Source organism: Chelmon rostratus, chromosome 19 (assembly GCF_017976325.1).
Source record: "Chelmon rostratus isolate fCheRos1 chromosome 19, fCheRos1.pri, whole genome shotgun sequence".
NCBI lineage: Eukaryota > Metazoa > Chordata > Actinopteri > Chaetodontiformes > Chaetodontidae > Chelmon > Chelmon rostratus.
The window spans coordinates 16,619,941-16,639,477 of NC_055676.1; the positions used below are offsets into that span (position 1 = coordinate 16,619,941).

The window sequence follows — 19,537 nt, forward strand, 5'->3', positions numbered from 1 at the left end:
TTTAGCATGAAGCTGGGAAAATTTTACATCGAAAGAGTGACCAGTCCTTTTGTTGGATATCCAGTTTTAACTGAGTTATTGCTTCTGATCACTCTGTTCTGTTTACTCACAGGGAACCATTTTCTTACCCGGAAACAAAGTTTCAGAGCATCCAACCAGCGGCGACGATGGGGGGAAATTTCTTTTCGAGGTCATTCCAGGTAGGAAGAGGTTAAAGCAATCTAATCACTTTTTATCTTGACTGAGGACAAAGTGACGATGGCAGTGCTGAGCGGAGCACAAGCAGGCACAAAAACAGAAGGTTTTAATCACTCTTGTCTGCAACAAATCATCCAGGGAAGAATTTAGCCATTTCCTGACTTTATTCGTGCTGTTTTCTGTGTTAACCGTTTGTTTGCCTGCTTTTTGTTGGGATTGCATGTAAGAAGAGTTCTCCTGTCTGTTTTTACATTATTAGGATGAGAAGGATTTGATACACAAAGGTTGTGCAGCAGGCTTGAATGCACATCATTAAACAAAATGGATTATTTATTGTATGCACTATATGCTCAGGAGGCCACAAAACAGACGTGAAAGTGTCACAGGGAAATATCCCTGGAAAGGGAGTAGAGAGGGTAGAGAAGGAAGTTATATGTTGTGAAGTTTGCATCACTGATAGTTCTCCCTTACTTTCCAGTTCTAGCGCTCTCACTTTGTGTCTGTTCTGCTGAGAGGAACCCTTTGTCTTGTCTCTGATCATAAAACCTTTGACAGATTGACTGGAGGTGAAATCTGCCATTTTCATCCAACACAAACCTTTTTTATTTCTTTTTAAAGGACAAGTTTTATGGGAACTATGATTATATTGCTTTCTTTCCCAGAGTATGATGAGAAGATTGATATCACTCTCTTATGTGCACACTAATATCAAGCTTTAAGCAGCAGGTAGTTAGTTTAGCTTGAAGATTGGAAGCAGGAGGAAATAGCTTATTTAATTCTGTCTAAAGATTAAAGTAAAGGTTTCACAACCAAAGGCCACACCAATAAATATGTGGATTATATTATGGATGGAGGAGCCAAAATGATGAAAGAGGGCCGGATTAAGGGTCTGCAGGGAGGGAAGTGGGATGAAGGGGTGAGGGTAGAGGAAGGAAGGGATAAGGGGAAGAAGAACGAGGGATGAAGGGATGAGTTGAGAATTCAGGGTCGTGAACAAATGATGAAGCAGTGTCAGATGGAGGCGGGATGAGAGGAGGGAGCCAGGGGAGTTTGGAGACTTGGATTTTTTGGGATAGCGCCATCGGTGATTTCCTGTATTCACGAGAGAACAGAGAGAAAAGAAAATAGTTGTTTGGGGGGAAGGATGCCAGGCAAAGGGAAAGCAAATGGATCAGTTGAGCTTAAATACCTTTGTGTGGAAATGGGATGAGTTCAAGGTGTGGTCTTTCTTCCCGAAACCGAGATATAAAGCTTAATTTGTTAAATCCATACACAAAAACATTTGTAAAAACCTCAAGTTTTGGTGTTACGCGGGTATAATCACTGTTTCTAGTCTTTATGTAGCCTTTTATTTAACGAACAGATATGAGAGTAGGATTGATCTTCTCCACTTATTCTTTGGCAGAGAAAACAAACAAGCAATATTTCCCAAAATCTTAAACTATTCCTCTAAGTACTGCAATGTTTGCAGTTTCTCGCTGCTTCCAGACTTTATACTAAGATAAGATAATCACCTGCTAATGCTGGCCATAGCTTAATATTTTGCATCTAGACAAAAGATCTCATCTAACTCTTTGCAAAAAAAAAAAAAAAAGCACAGAGCTGCGCCTCCCAAAATGTCAAACTTTTCCTTTAGTTCATTGTCTCATTGGCTCAGAGGCTTACTTAAACCACTGACCACACACGCACACACACACACACACACACACACACACACACACACACACACACATAAACTAAAAGAGGAGACTGTATGGAAACATGTTTGAATGCAACACAAAGGGATAGAGGGGTATTTTCCCAGGCGGAGCGATGCCAGGAATGTGAGTCTATGGAATAGATATTTAAAACACACATGCACACTGGGGAAATAGACACAGCTGGTAAAAGATACAGTAGCAGAGTGCATCAGCAGCACCAGTTGATCTATCTACAGTCAAACACTGTACAAAACACAGGATGTGTGCAGCAGCTACTTGTACTCTGTTTATCTTTATCTTTTCCCTGATGTTTATCCCATACAGTTTCTCTCAGAGGAAGCCATAATACGAGTTTCAAGACATTTTCTCACATGATTTGTTGCTTTCACTGGACGCACACAGACTCAAATACGATGTGATCCAGCAGATAGTAGTGCATCCTAACATTTGGCACCAGAAGGTCAATTAAAGGCTGCCCAGACTGAGCCAAAAGTAAATACGTTTTTTGGGCAGTTGGCCAGAGCTGAGTCCAGGTGTGTCACAGATTCACTTGAAAATATGGTGTTTTTGCTTTTGGATGACTTTGCTGGCTAGCTAATAGTTTCTGCATCAGATGAGGATTAACAGTACCAGTTGCATGTACTTTCGGTTGCTGCTTTTGTCTGCCGCCTTTTCCATGTTCACACTGAAAGCAAACTTGTCAGCTTGAGATTAATAGTTCTAATGGCTGGAAGAGGTTAGGAGAAACAATGAAACAGTTTAGTTAACATGCACTTTTTCCATAAGCCATGGTAGAATACATTTTGATGCATCAGCACTTCGTGTCTAAAAACATTAGATATGAGGTACTTGATTCTTGAAGCTTTTGATTGTGTTACAGTTATCATAATGAGTTGTGAGTTTAGGCAAATTTGTCTGACAGTAGGAAGAAAAGGGAAGTTTGAAAAATGAAACTTTGTATTTTCGCTTCCCTTTTAATGCATGAAAAATGAACAGAAAATAAAACAAGTCATCTGTTTTTAGAATGGTATTTTGATACTGAGATCCCACCCACAACATTACTTGCTGAACAAACGGTTTAAAGGTTGCAGAGGATTGGTGACATTTAGGACAGATTGCATCAGCGTGGGGGAGCCAACTTTTCTCTGGAAAAATGAAGATGATGAAATGTTTTCTGTGGTTGAAGGCACTCCTGAATGAGATCTCTGATCAGGAGCAAGTTTCCAGGTAACGTTAGTCTGTTTCCCATGCAATCATATGCCTCACACAATCATTGTGACACCTTTCAGTTTTCAGTTTCCTCTGTCCAGGTGTCACATGCCAATGCACTGTATCAGCTTTTTGTAAAAATTCTGAATAAGAGGAGAGGATACTTGAAATGCAGTGACTCAGTTGTCTCTATGTGCAATAGCAGTCATAACAGGATTTCCACTGTTTACCAGATTCTGTTCCAAGTTGCCATATTCCACTTAACTCACTTTAAAGGATGTGAGCTGTGGGACTATCTAGCCTGGTTATCTTTGTTGGATATCAAGGCGTGTTGTGTGTTTTGTTGCACTTAGTGATGGTGACGGTGGTAAAGTATTGGGGAGCAGTTTCAACCTGCCATCGTTTCAGCGCTGCATGACTTCGAGGCCACGGGGATAATGTACTACCATTTAATACAGCAACGATAAATCCAAAGTTGACATATTGATATTGCACCATATGATGCATTTTCAATTTTTGCTGTCAAGCATTCAAATTTTCCCAATAGCTTCAGTGTATTGTTTAATGCTGGGAAAAGAGACTGAAGTTCAATGAGTCATAACACTAATACTTTGAAAGTTGTGCTAACACAGTGCAGTTACAGTGCAAAAAAAACAAAAACAAAAGAAAACATTAATGTCATTACATTAACATTAGGAATATAAGAAGTATGATGACATGTTAGTTACCATTAGAGAATAAATAAGGACAAATGTTTTCCTACTAGCTTCTGTCCTAAAATCTTTGCTGAATTTTCAAGTTCAGAATTCAGGGGCAGGTACCAGTAGGATGTCCAAAATAATTAATGACTTCACCTTCAGATCTTTGTTTTTTGAAACCAAAGTCATCGGTGACTGATGAGGCTTTCGTTACTGTATATGTAGCATTTCCAAAGTTTTTGTCCTCATCCAATGGTTGTTGTTCTTTCTCTTTTGTATAAAATGTTTTTATAATTTATACAGCACATGCAGAGGATTTAGACTTAATAGAAACTTCAGCTGGAGGCAGAAAACTTGGATCTTTTTACATCATATGAGTGTTTTATCAACCTTTTTAAGCACTTGATGGTTTTTCGGTACTTTCACTAAAACGAGATCATGAAACTTTAAGACAACTGAAGCCATAAGTTACAGTTATGGGACAAGATGAAGCAGAGAAGAGTCATAAAGTCAGCAAACTGGTTCAGTCATTCAGTCTTACAGGAACATCTAGCTAAAGTTGGATAGCATTAGCTAGCATTAGCCACTGTAAGCTGCTCCAGACCAAGCAAGTCTGTAGAAGCAGCACCATAGTATTGTATAATAATAATTTTATCACTTAAACTGTTTTTCACTTATTCTTTCATAAATCTTACTTTAAAGAAATATTTGACATTTTGGGAAATACAGTTATTCGCTCTCTTACCCAAACATCGAGATCACTCTCATTTCTGGAGGACAGATATGAAGCTACAGCCGGTTAGCTTAGCATATAGCCTGGCTCTGTCCAAAGGTGACAAAATCCTGCATCTTTAAAGATCACTAATTACCACATTATATCTCATTATTTAATCTGTGCATGAAATGAAGCATGCAAACAGCAAGTCTTTGTGCTAAACTGAGCTAAGTGGCTGCAGGCTGTAGCTTCATATTTAACACATAGACATGTACAATATGCAGCCTTTATTTGATCAAGTACAGTAATATACAGTAGTATCTGCAATAAAACAAGTAGCACATATCCAAAAGCGCCAAATTATTCCAAGTGCTGTTCTTAATGTTTATTCTCACATAAGATTTGTCTGGTTTGCACACATAGGCTCATACTTTCTTCTTAAATCTACCAAAGGCTGGGCTTGTTATGGCTGTTTCTCAGATGCCGCAAAATTACTCACACAGATCAAAACATGTGGATTAGAATATGAGTACCTGCAGGTTCACTACAAGGCCCTCGCCGGTTGTTGAAACACATCAGGACTCAGCTCACTTGAAGAGAGAGTTTCAGCAAGTGCCACTAATACGACTAAACTGTGTTCCCCTTTCTGCAGCATCCACCCCGCCCTCATGCTGATGGAAAACAAGGACATGGCTTGTTATGAGACAGCAAATAAAGAGGCCTAAGAGAAGCGGAGAGAGAAAATGAAAGGAAAACACAACACATATATTCCACTGGTCTAAATGGGGCTCTGCAGTTTGAACACAGCGCATAGACAGTGTCTGGCAGACCGACAGACAGGAAGTGATGGAGGGGGGTGGAAATCAGAATTGTACAGAGTTGTCCGTTGTCTTGTAAGGCTGGTAGGGAGGTTTGAACACGAGCCGGCTATCGGTTGACTGCCAGGGGCTTGAATAGCAGCATCGGGACATCTGTACGATGAGGGAGACTCTCAGATTAACACACAACTCTGTATTTTTATCTTTTCTGGAAAGTTTTACCTCATTACTCTGTGCCTTCAGAAATGTGCGAAATAGTTCAGACAACACCTCTGCAGCTTCTGTTCACCTGTGCTGTGCTCGCTCTGATGCTTTTTCTGTTCCTCTCGCTCGTTCTTCTCTTGTCTTCGTCTCTTTCGCTGTGCACATCCACATCTGGATGATGTGTGTTAAACCCCCAGAAAGAGTCACTGAGGAGGAGAGGGGGGCTTACCAAGCAATAACCACTACGTGGCTAACAATATTTAGACTGGAATCACGGCTATGTCTGACAGAGACACACAGGCAGACACAATGGGGCTTTTGTTTTTCTCGCCCAAACCAAGACTTTCAGCAGCGGTGACGTTGTCTTCCATCACGCTGACACGTTACAACATGTGCAAGCACACATGGGCCCGCGCTGAAGGGAAGAGGAATAACAACAAAAATGCATGAATACAGCTGTCAAACTTCTTGCATTAAATGTTTTTTTTATTCTTAGGATTACCTGCAAACTGCTTAAATTCTAGAACCTGGATCACAGGAAAAGTAGCTTCTTAAGAGTATCTCTCGCACACAGACAGCTGACAGAATGAAAACTGGATTTCTCTCAGTCCATATATCTGGAATACATATCAGGACATCCTGCCGCTCAGGATTAGTGTGCAGTTTTATCTGATGTTGTTGAATCCTCCCAAGAATGTCAGGTATGATCTGAATACAGCTGTGTGGCATAACACCATTTTGAGACTTCAAGCAGAGGCTGCATTCAGCAGATTAGGATTTTAGACAAAATGGCACAGACACTTCCTCTTTCTTTTCTTTTTTTTTACCTGTCAAAGTTGCATGAATACCTGTAGCTAAATGTCACTCCCCTGTGGTCCAACTGTGATTAATCATCCCATTCCTATAAAACAAGAATCAACACAGGAAACACTCCCCGCTGTGTTTTTGATGGAGAAACAGTGTGCTCCTCTTTCCCCGAGCTCTAATAAACAAAGCCTTGGCTCCAGTATGAGTTCAGTATGTCACTCTCTCTCTTTGCCGCAGGCTCAGTTTTTATCTCTATCTGTTTCTCTTGGTAGTCTAGTTAGAGTGGCTGGTCAGGCCACAGCAAGTCACCGCTGCTGAATTATAGGAATATTTCCCTGCTCATCCCCAGAGGCCACCATCCATTCATTCATGAGAGGACCTCGGGATCATGTTGCCATGGGCAGGTGGACAGCCTCGAGCATAAAGGGCAGAGCCTGAGTCTGCAATACACACCTGAAGAGTCGAGGAGGTTCTTCCTCAGTATATAGAATATTGCGTCTGGCTTCAGCGTATTTTATAAAGCAGCGTAATGTGCAGACAACTGCTGTGGCGAAGTTTGAGGAGAGCGTCAGAGCTTCAATCAAAATAAAGGTAATAGTGCCCTCATGTGGTTTTTGAGGTCATTACAGTTAATACAATAAATCCTCACATGCAGTCCTGTCTGTTATGTCTCCTTTCTGGCATTTTGCAAATAAGAAAGCTTAAGCTAATAGAGAGAAAAATAAAAATAATGCTTAAGTGCATTTTCATGTTATCACAAACAGAAGCAATTAACTAATGATCTATAATAGTTCTTTTTTCCTCTCTGCTGTGAGTTAATGTGAATAAATTTCCTTATACATAAATCAGTAGGAGAGCTGCCTCATTTGAGGATTTGTCATTAACATGTAATTTATTGAACAACAGATTTGAATTAGTTGTGGTGACATGATTGAAAAGGGCAGAAATAGTTTCATCATAGCACATTGGTAATATGAGTAAATAATGAAGTTTACAGATGCTTTGTAGAGCATAAGATCTACATTTCAATTGCTTATATGTTGGTTTCGTAGTTTATTATTCAGAATTTGTTTACTAACTTTTACTTAAACATATTTTATCACTTTGCCATCAGCACAAATCTCGATAACATTTAATGAGTTTCATGTGAAAATTTGTTTTCCCGTTTTTGATTTAGTGCCTCTGTGCATTATGCTCCATCATGATCCTGTGACTGTTTGTTGCTGCTTGTGCCTGATGAGTAGCCATAGGAAGCCTACTTGATGACCTCTGCAGTGATTTATGAGTGTCATATGTCAGTGAGGTGAATGTCTTATTAACACAATGTGACCGGTGTGATTGAGTTATGATAATCACAATGTAAATGTGAGTAGGCAGGCGAGGCAGAGGGGGAGTAAATCAGACTGGAGACTCTTCTTATCGTTATTATTCTGGTTAATGAGAAAGCTGAATACAAACTGTCTCTATATAATCAGTCTACGAATGTGCTTTATCAGGACAACATGATAATCTTACCTATATAGTCAGGCCTCTTATTAAAGAGTAATGACTGAATGGCTACTATTGAAAAACGACGACAGACATGTAATTAAAAGACCACAGACGACTGTACTGTTCATTATGGGGAAGCCAGAAGTTACTTAAAAGCCTGCATGTAGACTACAAGCACCAAACGCTGATGATGGAATGATGAATGGATGAATTAGATTTAAAAAAAAAAAAAAAACAGCAAGTCAGCAGAGGTTGCTTTAATAAACCAAACAATTATTCCACTTGTTCGCTGATGGTAATAAACGTGGCAGGCTGAGAATATTACCCTCTGGGCATCAGTGTTTAAGGTTAAAGAAGCCCCAGTGGAGTAATTGAGGAAGCATATTAATCTGTGGTGCTGACACTTCAGTGTCAGGGTGTATGGAGGTGGTTTTTTAAATAGGCCCCCATGTCACATTAGTCATGGATAACTCCTGGTGCTGGCATTAGCTGTATGAGTGTGTCATATAAACAAAGGTTCAATGACCGCTGGCGCGACTTTATGCCAAATCATGTTCATTTCTGAGGCTGAACTAGTACAATCTATTTTTATCATTTCATGTTATCTGTAGCTCTTCTACGCACATGTTGTAATGGTGTTTATGGAGTGTCTGGAAGACCGCAGACTATTTAAATCCCACAACAGGCTCACAGCTTCATCTGCAGTTCTATTCCAAGGTGTGCTTCAAAGAGAGGCAACTGTTTTGCACACAAAATCAGGAGTTTTCCAAATCCTTGACTTCCTCTTCATTACAATGCAGAGGAGGAGCAGAGGTTTTGGTAAATTCCTTCCTCAGTGTGCAGGCATGTCACAGTCTTTCAAACATGTATGATCAAAGCAAGGTTTATTTAAGAAACACAAGACAATATATAAAGACATATAGATGAGTCAAATAAAATAGAAGGCAAATTGTGATAAAAGAGAATAAAGCTGATTAAGAAGGAGAAACAGACTTACAGCACAGCGATAGTGCAGACAGTTCAGATGCACACAATTAAAACAAATCAGACATTGCTATAGAAATAGTTCACATAGAGCAGATTTCAAACGAAAAGGTGTAGCAGTACATCAGCATCATGTGTCAAAAGGAAAGGACAGAGGATACCTGTAATAATCCATAAATAAAAAAACAAATACAGTAAAAGAGAAAAAGAAGTGAATAAAAAACATAAACAAAAATATCATCATTAAAATAAAATACAAGAATGCACACACTGTGACTCCAGGCTCATCTCCTCATTGAACTCCATGGAGCTCAGGGAGAGAGCGAGAGCCCCACCCGGCTATAATAAATTAAAAATCTCCAGGAAATAAAACTCCTTCTCCACCCAACACACATACGCCTACACCACCTCCCGCACCCACTTTACGGTCACATAGCTAGAACATATATTCATGCATACGCAAGTTTGATCAAATTAATCTGACACACAGGATACAAACGGGCATCTCTCTGTTCCAACGGTACATTTTGATGTATTGATTTAATAAGCAGCTGGATGTATAGTGCCCACACAGCTTCTAATGCATCATAAATCCAGGAGGAATACAGCAACAGTATCAAGGCCTGCATTAAGAGGGAATGGAGTGAAATTGATGTTATGGATATTGCTGTGGTAAAAATGATGAAGCCCGGAGAGGCCTGAGTGACGGGACTCTGCTTTGCATATAAAAGTGTCGTCTATCTTCATTTGCACGTCTCCCCCTCGCCTGTGCGGTCAGAGCCTGTGGTTTGTTGTTTGTCGCCTCGAGATATGACATTTTTAGAAAGGTCAGAAACTGAACCTCTCCTTCCTCTCTCTCCTCCTCCTCGGTGTATGTTTGTATATGTGTGGCTGTGTGGACATGTTTACGCACATCTGTGTTTTCCCAGCGCGGATATAAAGTCAATAACCCGCCGTCTGTGACACAGCGGCATGTGGCCTCCTGGAGGAGTTGTGGCCTGGCAATCAGCTGCTGTTGACATTTCTCATATGGGGCTTCTGAGACTCACATCCCTTGTTGGCTGTTGTTGTTCTCTTGATATCAGAATTTATGACCCCAAGCACGCGGCATCACAGAGTGGCAGAGGGCCATCTCAGACGAACACATACAGTGGATATCAATGTCCTGGCAGCATAAAGTCAGAAAATAGTGCATGAAAGCTGGAAAAATGGTTCAGTATCACCTGGAGATATAATTTTAGAGCGTAATGTGAATTTGAGTTTGCCTACATTGCATGTTGCTTATGCTTATAGTTTGACTTTGAGTAAAGACAATGGCACTTTCTCTTCCCCCCAAGGCAGCACAGATGTGTTTCATATTGAATTGGGTCATGATATCAGCCAGTTTTATTTTCCTTAACATTCTAAACCCGCAATCCAATAACTGGAGAGTTTCCGCCTCTGATGCAACATTCACCGTTGAAAACAACCACCCACTGGCTTCATTAGTGACATTTTCCCCAGGGAGGATCTCAGGGGAGGATGTTTGTGTTTGAGATTGTGACAGTTCATTTGGAGCTCAGTGCTGCGGCACAAAGTCTGAAATTATGAAGCATTTATAGCCTGATATGAGAGAGGCATTTTGAAACAGAAGGCTGAAAGCATCGTGTTGATATTATAGTAAACATGCACGGTCTCTCTTTCAAATGGAGCCAGGAATAATTATTCTAACATGAACTTCCATGAACTTTTGCACAGACATTGATTCATAGATAAATCCTTCTGACTCTGGTGATCCCCTGACTTTTCATTTAGCACCACCGTGAGATTTTTGTTTTTTAGTGAAATGTCTTGACAGCTATTGGATGGATTGCCATATAATTTAATTAACCCTAACCCTAACATCTTGTAAATAAATCGATAATTACCCTTATAACCAAATTATTCAACCTCAAAACAAAGACAGCTAGATGCTAACTCAAATGTGTATCACCATCCTTCCTGTTCAAATGCCTCTGTTATGTAAATGGATAATTAGAGTTGTGCCCAAAAACTTGTTGGTAGTGGTAGCTCAAAGTCCTGCTGGTTGATGCCTGTGAGTATATCAGTCTAAAATAGGAGGCCCACAGTTGGTACTCCTTACTCTGAAAGTTATTTGCAGGCCAGCCTAGTTGCTAAAGCAGAGGCTTGGGTTGGGAGCAGATAATAGAGGCAACGGAGAATGATTTTTGCATGTTCCTTATCGAGCCATGGAAAAACATTCAGTGTGCCAGAAGGCGGAGGCAGGACATTGCTTAGTGTGTCTTTGCAGAGGCATGGAAATGCTGACATTGACTGGGGGAATAGTTGGAAGGTGTAAGAAGCAGTTTGAGAAAGAAAACCCAGCAGACCTTTATTCAGGAGAAAAGGGGAAATTTTTGGAGTCTGAGAAAGTTTCCTTGGCAGTAGTTACTGAGATAGTTCGAAAACTCATCAATGTCAAGGCAGTGGACATGGATGAAACCTGTCTGGATCGTGTTGGAGTACCATGATTGAAAAATGTTGCATAGAATTTAAGAGCAGCACCATTGTACGGTACTTGAGGTTGGAAGCAGATCATTTCGGGGATATTGTGCTCAAACAGATTGCACACAACTCAAACTCCCTTCAACTGAAAGCCTGTGACAAGGTGCTGGAAAGGAAATTCTGGCTGACTGTCAAATGGATTTAAAAGTAACAATGCAGACTCCAGCTGGTTTTCAAAGCAGAGGCAACATCTTTTACCCTCCCACAGATCGTTGAAAGGATGGAGTCTGCTAAGCCTGTCTACATGTGGCTTTATGGATTAGGTAAGGTCACTGACCAGGTTTCTCGAGGTATCTTGCAGGAGTTGCTGTGGGAGTCTGGGCTCTCAGGCTGTTAGTTATTGTACACTCAGAGACTCTTATAATGATCAGGGTTTGTCAAAGGGGGCATTGGGCTCGCTGACAAGGATGCCTCCCTTCTGTGTGGGATTCACACAGGCTGCTCATTAAGACAGAAGTTCTGGAGAATGTTTGGTTCAGTGATAGTGAGGTGAAGTCTGCTGTTTGTAGAAAATATTGCCCCTTTACAGTTATCAGATCATTATTTCCAGTGTGCAATGGAACAAGCTGAGTGTGACGACTAGCACCGCTAAGTTTGAAGCAATGGTTGTTAAGAACAGAGATGGAGTGCCACAGCCGAGGAAGATAAAACTGCTCCAAAGTGAGGCAGCCGCAGTTTTGGGGGGTTATGTTCAAGAGCGAGGATAAAATCAAGGCATGAACTCTTCTGGAATTGAATTTAAAAAATGGTTGTTCACTTAGCTTGGCATAAAGACTGGTGACAGTTGTTTCACATGGACAACTGGAGATGTGCTGGACTTTGTCTTGAATGGGAGTGGTGACTTTCTGTTGTCCAGGCAACCAGCAGAGATCCCAGGAAGTCACTGCAGCTGACAAGCTGGCAAGGCTACCAAACACTAGCCAACTGAAACCTTTGGCTAGCCCCATAGGTCACAAGAGCCTCCCCCGGATGGACGTAGAAGTCAAGACATTGTCCGTCTTTTCCAGTCTTTATACTAAATTAAGATGGCTATAGTAGCATCACTCTCCTCATCCAACCTTTGACAAGACAGGCCACACCACCCTCTAAAACTACAACTTGATGATGCTACACTTCATTTTCTGCACAGATTAAACAACCAAGATATAATGTGCTTGTGAGCTTCAGAGTGGCTGGCAGGGGAATTTTGTCAACTTTGGACAAACCTGGGCTACCTGTTTCCCACTGTCTCCACTCTTTATGCTAAGCTAAGTGGTTAAAGGACAAATAAAAGAGTGGTATTGATCTTTTCGTGTAACTCTTGGGAAGAAAGCAAATAATTTCTCAAAATAATATTCCTTTGAAAGAAGATGCATCCTATCTATGTTTTCCCTCTTCTGGCATGGAAGCATTTGAATAAACTAAAAGAGAGACTGGAATAATAACAGTGAATGCATAGGATTTAACAATTAACATGAAAGTTTGTTCTCTAAGTGGGAGGTTGCAACTTTGGAACATATATGATTGATGGCTTTATATGTTTTCAACAGCAGTCTGATCAGTGGTTACACTGCTCTTATGTTTCACTGTAACGACACAGTGTGCTGTTTGTGTATTTTTGTGATGGGACCAAAGCCTGTGGGAGCTCACATAATGGCTCAAACTGCACATTGAATGATGAGGCCCATTTTTCATAAAGCCATGACTGATCAACCACCAAATGGGAAAAGGCAGCTGCAATAACAGCACAAGAGGATAACGTGTAGGATGAGTGGACATGCAATGTTGCCTGCTACACTTTTTGTATTATTGTACAGGGGAGGTGTTTCACTTAATGATGCATCCTCCACTAGCTCCAAACAGAGCTGTCATATCACAAAAACATGATAAACTAGGAGCTTGTGCTGATAGATGGTTTCGTTTCTGAGCTGTGAAGGACAATAAATGCTCCAACAAGACACAATTTTGTGATTATCCACACATTTATTTGACCCATGCATGCGTTCTCCATACCTAACCAGGCACAGACTATGGCGTGACGAGCTGATGTATATGATTGAACTGCTGATTCAAAAAGGTATGTGACAAAAAGCAGGAGACTGGAGAATTCAGCCTGTCCAAACAATGAGCAAGCATTTCTGTGTGGTATCTGCTGTTTGAAATATCCACCTCAATCTCATCTGTGCTCTGGTGAGACAATTCCAGACCTTCTCCCATCCTGTCTTGTGTCTGTACGTTATTATTCCTGCGTGTCTGCGGCAGTGAGATCCTCTAGAGGAAATGCACCGCAGCCTGCAAACAGGCCAAGTTTCAGGCCAAAGAGAGGGACAGTACAGGAAGCTCTGATGCTTACATAACAGCCCTATTGAGGGGATCGGTATTTGACATGTCACATAGCAATCCACCAGCGTCCCACTCGAACCCCCGTCTTCACCCCCCTGCTCCCACATGTATCAGGTTGGCCAGGTCTCAGCGAGGGCACATTCTGGCCTCCGGTGGAGTTTCTCCTGGACTACTACAGTATGTTTGTCTGATGGGGACACTTGACTTGAATGTTCAGACCGATGGTATGTAAACTGATTTCTGTCTGGATAAATATTTAGATGTCTCCTCACCACCCGCTTCTTTCCTTTGAGTTAAACCCGACAGGTAGCGTCGGTCTTAAATTTAATCACCCTCCCAGCCCAGGTTCAAGGGGGCCATTTAATGGAAGCCAATGATGTGTGCTTCTCCTTTAAGTCTGGGTGAGATTGAAAAACGATAAGGAGGCTATTAAAGACCTTCCTCCAGGAGGGAGAAACCCCGGTGTCTCAGGGCTTCTTGGCCACCAGTAGCAGCAGCCTTGTCGACCCTACACCGCTGTATTTATAGAGCGCCGTGGATGAGTCATTTGGCCGAGCGCCAACTCTTCGTCCGCTAGATTTACAGGTCCCCACTTTGGGGAGGGCTGCTTGATTTACGATGCACCCCCTCCCCCTCCCCCTCCACCACCATCACCACCAGCTCCCACCCCACCCCTCTCACTTCCTTCAGAGACAAGCAGACACACCATCTTGCCTTCGGCTTGCTGTCTCACTTGATTTCATTCGGCCGCTCTCTCCTGCACTTCTTTCATGTGTTTCTTAGAAATATGCTTCCTCTGCTCTTTCAGCTCCCTTGTCAGAAGTGTATGTAGAGGAAATGCTAGACTAGACCAGCCTTAGCCTGACCTTGCCTAAGTGCTGCTGATTGGCGTGTCACATTGACCTGCCGTTGACTTAAGAAAATGAAGTTTTAGGCGAAAGAGTTATATGAGGTGGAGGAAAGCAGGAGGCGAAGGAAGTGGGGAGGGGGAGTGGGAAGGACAGTAGCGAGAGCAGTGGAGTGTGTATTGGCAGGATGAGAAGGAGACAAATCTAACTAAGAATAAGAACAGATGAAGAAGTGGCACCGGGGGGCCGGCGGTCAGCAGCGACAGCGTGGCTTTTGCTCCCTCAACCTCCAGCTGAGAAGGGGGCACATCTTCCTCTGCACCCCATGGATCTTAACTCCAACCCAGGTCTGTCTCTTTACATAACAGTAATGAATACTAACACGTTTGCATCTGGTTTGGACAGTTTCATCACGGTGGCCGTGTTATTATTAGACTTAGCGCTGTCTTCAGTTTCAGTTGCGGCTGCAGAAAGGGGTGAAAGGATTCCTCAGGCAGCTTTACTTGTCTTAAACTTAAGACACAAAGCTACTTGCAGATGAGTTGCAAATTACTCTCTGGTCTCACTGAGAAAGGGTCTTTTCCAAAATGCTGGCCATTCATCATGTCAGCAGATGGATGTTTTACAAGTTGTGCTTCATGTTTATTGCAGCTGTGAATTCAGACGAGCAGTTTATGATTCGTGCACTCCTGATTTTCCTGCTGTTCTGGTGGCATCGCTGGAGCTTGCTTTTTATTTGTCCTCTATACCAACGTCTGCAAACATACTCTGTGAATGATGGAGTTATCATTTCTGACAATATGTTTCATTTCTTATGCAGTAATGTCTTTTTATAGAGGGGCTTTGCTCTGTTGTAAATCTCTTGGAGCTTGATGAAGATCCTCCTTTCATACTGAACACAGTTTCCAGGATAATCCATTTTCTAGACCCTGCAGTCTCATTGACTTTTCATTGAGAAGATTCTATTATCTACTGTCACTGATAACCATAGAAAAAAAACAGAACTGCATGCAGCATATAAAAAGGCGTGAAGAGTTCATGGCCTTCAAACAGGATGCAGCACATTTACCTATACTCAGAGTTTCAATGGATAGTTTTTTTAAAAAGTATCCAAATTGTATGTACTGATATTACACCATATTTATTCCACTTATTCCAGCTTTCTGGTCAAAACATTACCCACAATGCAACTCAGTCACCGACAGTTCAGTCAAAGATTCAGGTATGTTATATCAGCAGTGGCTAATGTAGCCTCGAACCGATAGCCTCAAGCGAAGCTGGGAAGTGCGCTACAGAGGTCTAGTTTGTTTGCTTGTTTTTCACTTTCAGGCTTGTCGTCCTTGGCGAGCAGCAGCCTCCAGGGCTGAAAAATGAAACCAACATGGACTGCAGTTCCTCAAATGGCCACTTGAGGCTGGCTCCAAAAGTGAGTCAATCCCCATAGACCCCCATATTAAAATGCCCAACTTTACAGTTTACAAATAAGCATGTTTACAGCTCCACTGGGCATCAATCAGCCCAGTAGCAGACTACAGAGAGTAATTGTGTTTTGTGTTTCAGTGCACTGCACTATACTGATCTTGACATATGAATGAAGAAAATATTACATATTTAACCCGAAAGTAAAGAAGGACAAAATACAAAGTTTACCAATTCCTACACACTGCAACAACTTGTAAATATTAAGCAATGCTGAACACTGCACTGTTTGTAACACCAATGAAATGGTGTGAATAGGATTTAACCATCAGAGTCTTCACTTGTATAATGACACGCTTTTAAACCACATATGTAGTTTAAAAGACACCCAGGTGTGGTTGTAGTAGATACATAGCTTTAAAAAAAACTGCCAGAGGATGAAAAATCATGCTTAGCGAAAAAAGCGTTCTCATAGCTGGGTCAAATTTCACTTTGCTTGGCTGCTTGAGGCAGATAACAGAACACACTCCTGAATTCATGGCTCCCAGCCTGCCTGTAAATCCATCCCAGTAAAGCTGTTCTCATGCAAAAATCTGAAGCAACAGATGGGAGAGAAATCGGGCAGAAGAAGTACTGTATATGCAGAATGTTCAGGCAGAAATGAGATTTCAAGAACTGCTGATGGAGGTGAGGAAGAAAGAGAATTTTATATGTTTGACAGTTGGTGAAAGTATAAAATAACTGATAAATAGTCATTTTGGATTTCATAAGCTAAGCATTTTTTTTTAAACATAAATACTGACAGATATATCAGTCATAAGCCAGATCCAAGAAGCATCATCGTTGGAGACTGCAACATTGAAATGATCCAGTGTGGTTTTGGTGGTCACAGTGTCAGATACTAAAGAGTAGAGTTGATAAATCCATTTGTCCATTGACAGCTGTTTCAACCTTATCAAATTTGAGAATTTGTTGCTTTTCATTGTCTTATATGATATATATGACATATATGATATATATAGATGAGTACACTGAATATCTTCATGCCTAAAAAGCAATTTGAAGACGTCACCATGGGCTCTGGGAAATTGTTGTTGTTAATTATTTAAGGGGACCAAATCATTCCTTCATTAATTGAGAAAATAATTGCCAGATTAATCAGCCACCTCAATGAAGCCCTGAGGGAATCGACGTGTGTGGTTAAAACACACTTCGCAGCAACAGTAAATTTACTTAAAAAAAAATACATTACATGCACGTGTGGTAGCTCAGTAGCCAAACCAATGACTGTACTTAATGAAAGCTTTATTTATAGCACAGGCTTGAACAAGAGAACGAACCGAACAACATCAGCAAAAGTCCGGCGACGCACTCTCAAACACACAAAGAGCCAAAGCCCAGGTCAGCGTTTCTCTGTCTCTCCACTTAGATCACCACCAATCTTTTTCTTTGACCCGGCTCGCCTGCGCTCCCCCTGCACTGCGGCCCTCCCGGGCCGGCAGCGCTTTGGCTGGCTTTGTCAGAGAAAACAACGAGGATGTGGAGCGGCAACGCAGACAGGACTGCTGCGACGGCCAAAATGAAAACACGCTTATCTTGCCGAAGCTGATGGGCGCTGTCCATTGGCTGTCCAAATGATTGGGCAGCGAGTCAACAGGAAGTTTTATGGTGCATGGCTTCTGAGTTTGGCCATCACACAGATATGTGTGCAGAAACACACACTGAAAATAACTGGCACCAACAGACACAGTTTATTACACAGATGCTTCTGCTCTGGGAACACATCCGCTATTTTTGCACCAAAAATGGCGCCGTTCATATCCCATGTTCCATCTCATCAGTCACTAAGTGTAAATATGAAGGGGTGCGAAGACTCACGCAGGGAGATGATTGATGAATGTCAGATTTATCTCTACTTTCTATCACAATAATGGTTACCTCTGACAGGCCCTTCAATCTCCTAAAGCAATCTAGTAAATGAAAATGTTGATTAATGCTTCTGTGACACATGACCACGGTGGATTCATTTTATCACAAAATTACTTCAGGAAAATCATGAGAAGCATTTTACTTAAGACCAAGCTCTAATGATTTTTTTTCGTATCTCTGTGGTCAAAGGCCAACAGCACATCCAGAGCTCACACGCCTAAATCCAGACTCAAGCTTTGTCTGTTCTGGTTCTCGTGGGGAAAGACAGACTAAATCAGTTGCTCTGCCTCCGGTAGTCCCACAATAAACCAGCAGTCAGGTTTCTATAACCCTCTGTGAATAGTTCAAAAGGCTTTCCCAGAGGCCCGGCTGACTCAACCTACCAATTCTGGCTTGGGGGAGTGCAGGTGTGCGTCTGCCCTGAAGCCCTCATCAGTGCTGAAAGGTGATATTAGAAGGTATTAGTGAGCAGAGCAACAGGTACTTTGTCATGTTTCCTTCTCTGCAGTGGATAAAGTGAGGTTCACTCCCTTTTCAGAGTGCCAGGGTGCTTGTCTACATCTTATCCTTCCAGCATAATTGTTACTGGATGTCTTCCCCCTTCTTTATGGTAGAAAATAAGATGGAAGCTCTAATATTTAAAATAGCTGCAAACAAAGCAGCACACTGAGGTGAATGAGGTGTTATCCAGCAGAAAAAATCTAAAATTTCAACTTAAATCACACCCTTTTTACAGTAGCATCTGCAACTGTGTGTGAATGTGAGTGTGTATGAGGCTTAGCACTGACAACATCCTGCATTTAAATCAAAACCTGTTTGGATATCTGACAAACACTGTGGGAGTCTATTTGTTTGGGGTCGCACAGCGCACCCCAAGTATGAATTCTTGGCATGCATTGCATACAGATTGTGAGATATGTTTACATAACCATAAGGATGCCTGCATGTTTCACACAGGCAGACAACACATGCGTATCCCAGCACACACACACACAGTACAGAGGTGAAAACACACACACTCACTCTGCAGTACAACAGAGTGTCTAACTGCTTGCTTTAAGTGCGTCTGGCTACACATGAAGCATGAATTCTCTGCATATACGCTGATGATAGTAGGCTAAAAGCACATTAAAGACTAATGTCAGGTTGGCTTTAGTGAGCTCAAGGTTTTCCCCTTGGATCTGCGTGTGCTGCACCTTTCCAGAAGCCTCCTCTGAAGTATCAGTCTGCCTGTGTCGCTGATGTAACGCGTCAGCCTCCCAGCATTGCGTGCAAGTGTTCAAGTGACAACAGCTGCCAGCCCTCACCAAAACTCAACACTCTTAACGTTTTAATGGCATACTAATCCCCCAGTCGGTAGTCGCTGAAGCTGTCAGTGGTCTAAATGGTTCACCCGAGGTCTAAATGGTTCACTCGTAAGGATTTTGGTATTTTAACAAACCTCAAAGTGTTGTCATGCATAGTTTAAAGATGTTTGGAATTAGTCTAGAATTAATCTCACGTTATACTGTGAGTCACCACTGAAATAAATAGGTTGAACAGAATGTTTGTGGTTTCATAGCAATGACCGAGAGTTCCCATAAATGTCATTTATGATTCATATTTACAATTGTCAGTTTCGGCTTTAAACACTATTTTTTGCTTTGGAAAT

The 19,537-nt window shown here is 41.6% G+C and overlaps 1 protein-coding gene across 3 annotated transcripts in view; it reads left to right on the forward strand.

Moving 5' to 3' along the window:
• The window catches only part of arhgap24 (Rho GTPase activating protein 24), a 69,826-nt gene that overhangs the window by 24,398 nt on the left and 25,891 nt on the right, over positions 1-19,537 (forward strand). For 2 of the 3 annotated variants that reach the window (XM_041959726.1, XM_041959725.1), the window contains exon 3: positions 113-200. In XM_041959726.1, coding sequence (XP_041815660.1) covers positions 113-200 — 88 coding nt within the window. Of the gene's footprint in view, positions 1-112; positions 201-14,770; positions 14,886-19,537 lie in introns of those variants that run through there. The other variant, XM_041959727.1, reaches the window with a different exon arrangement.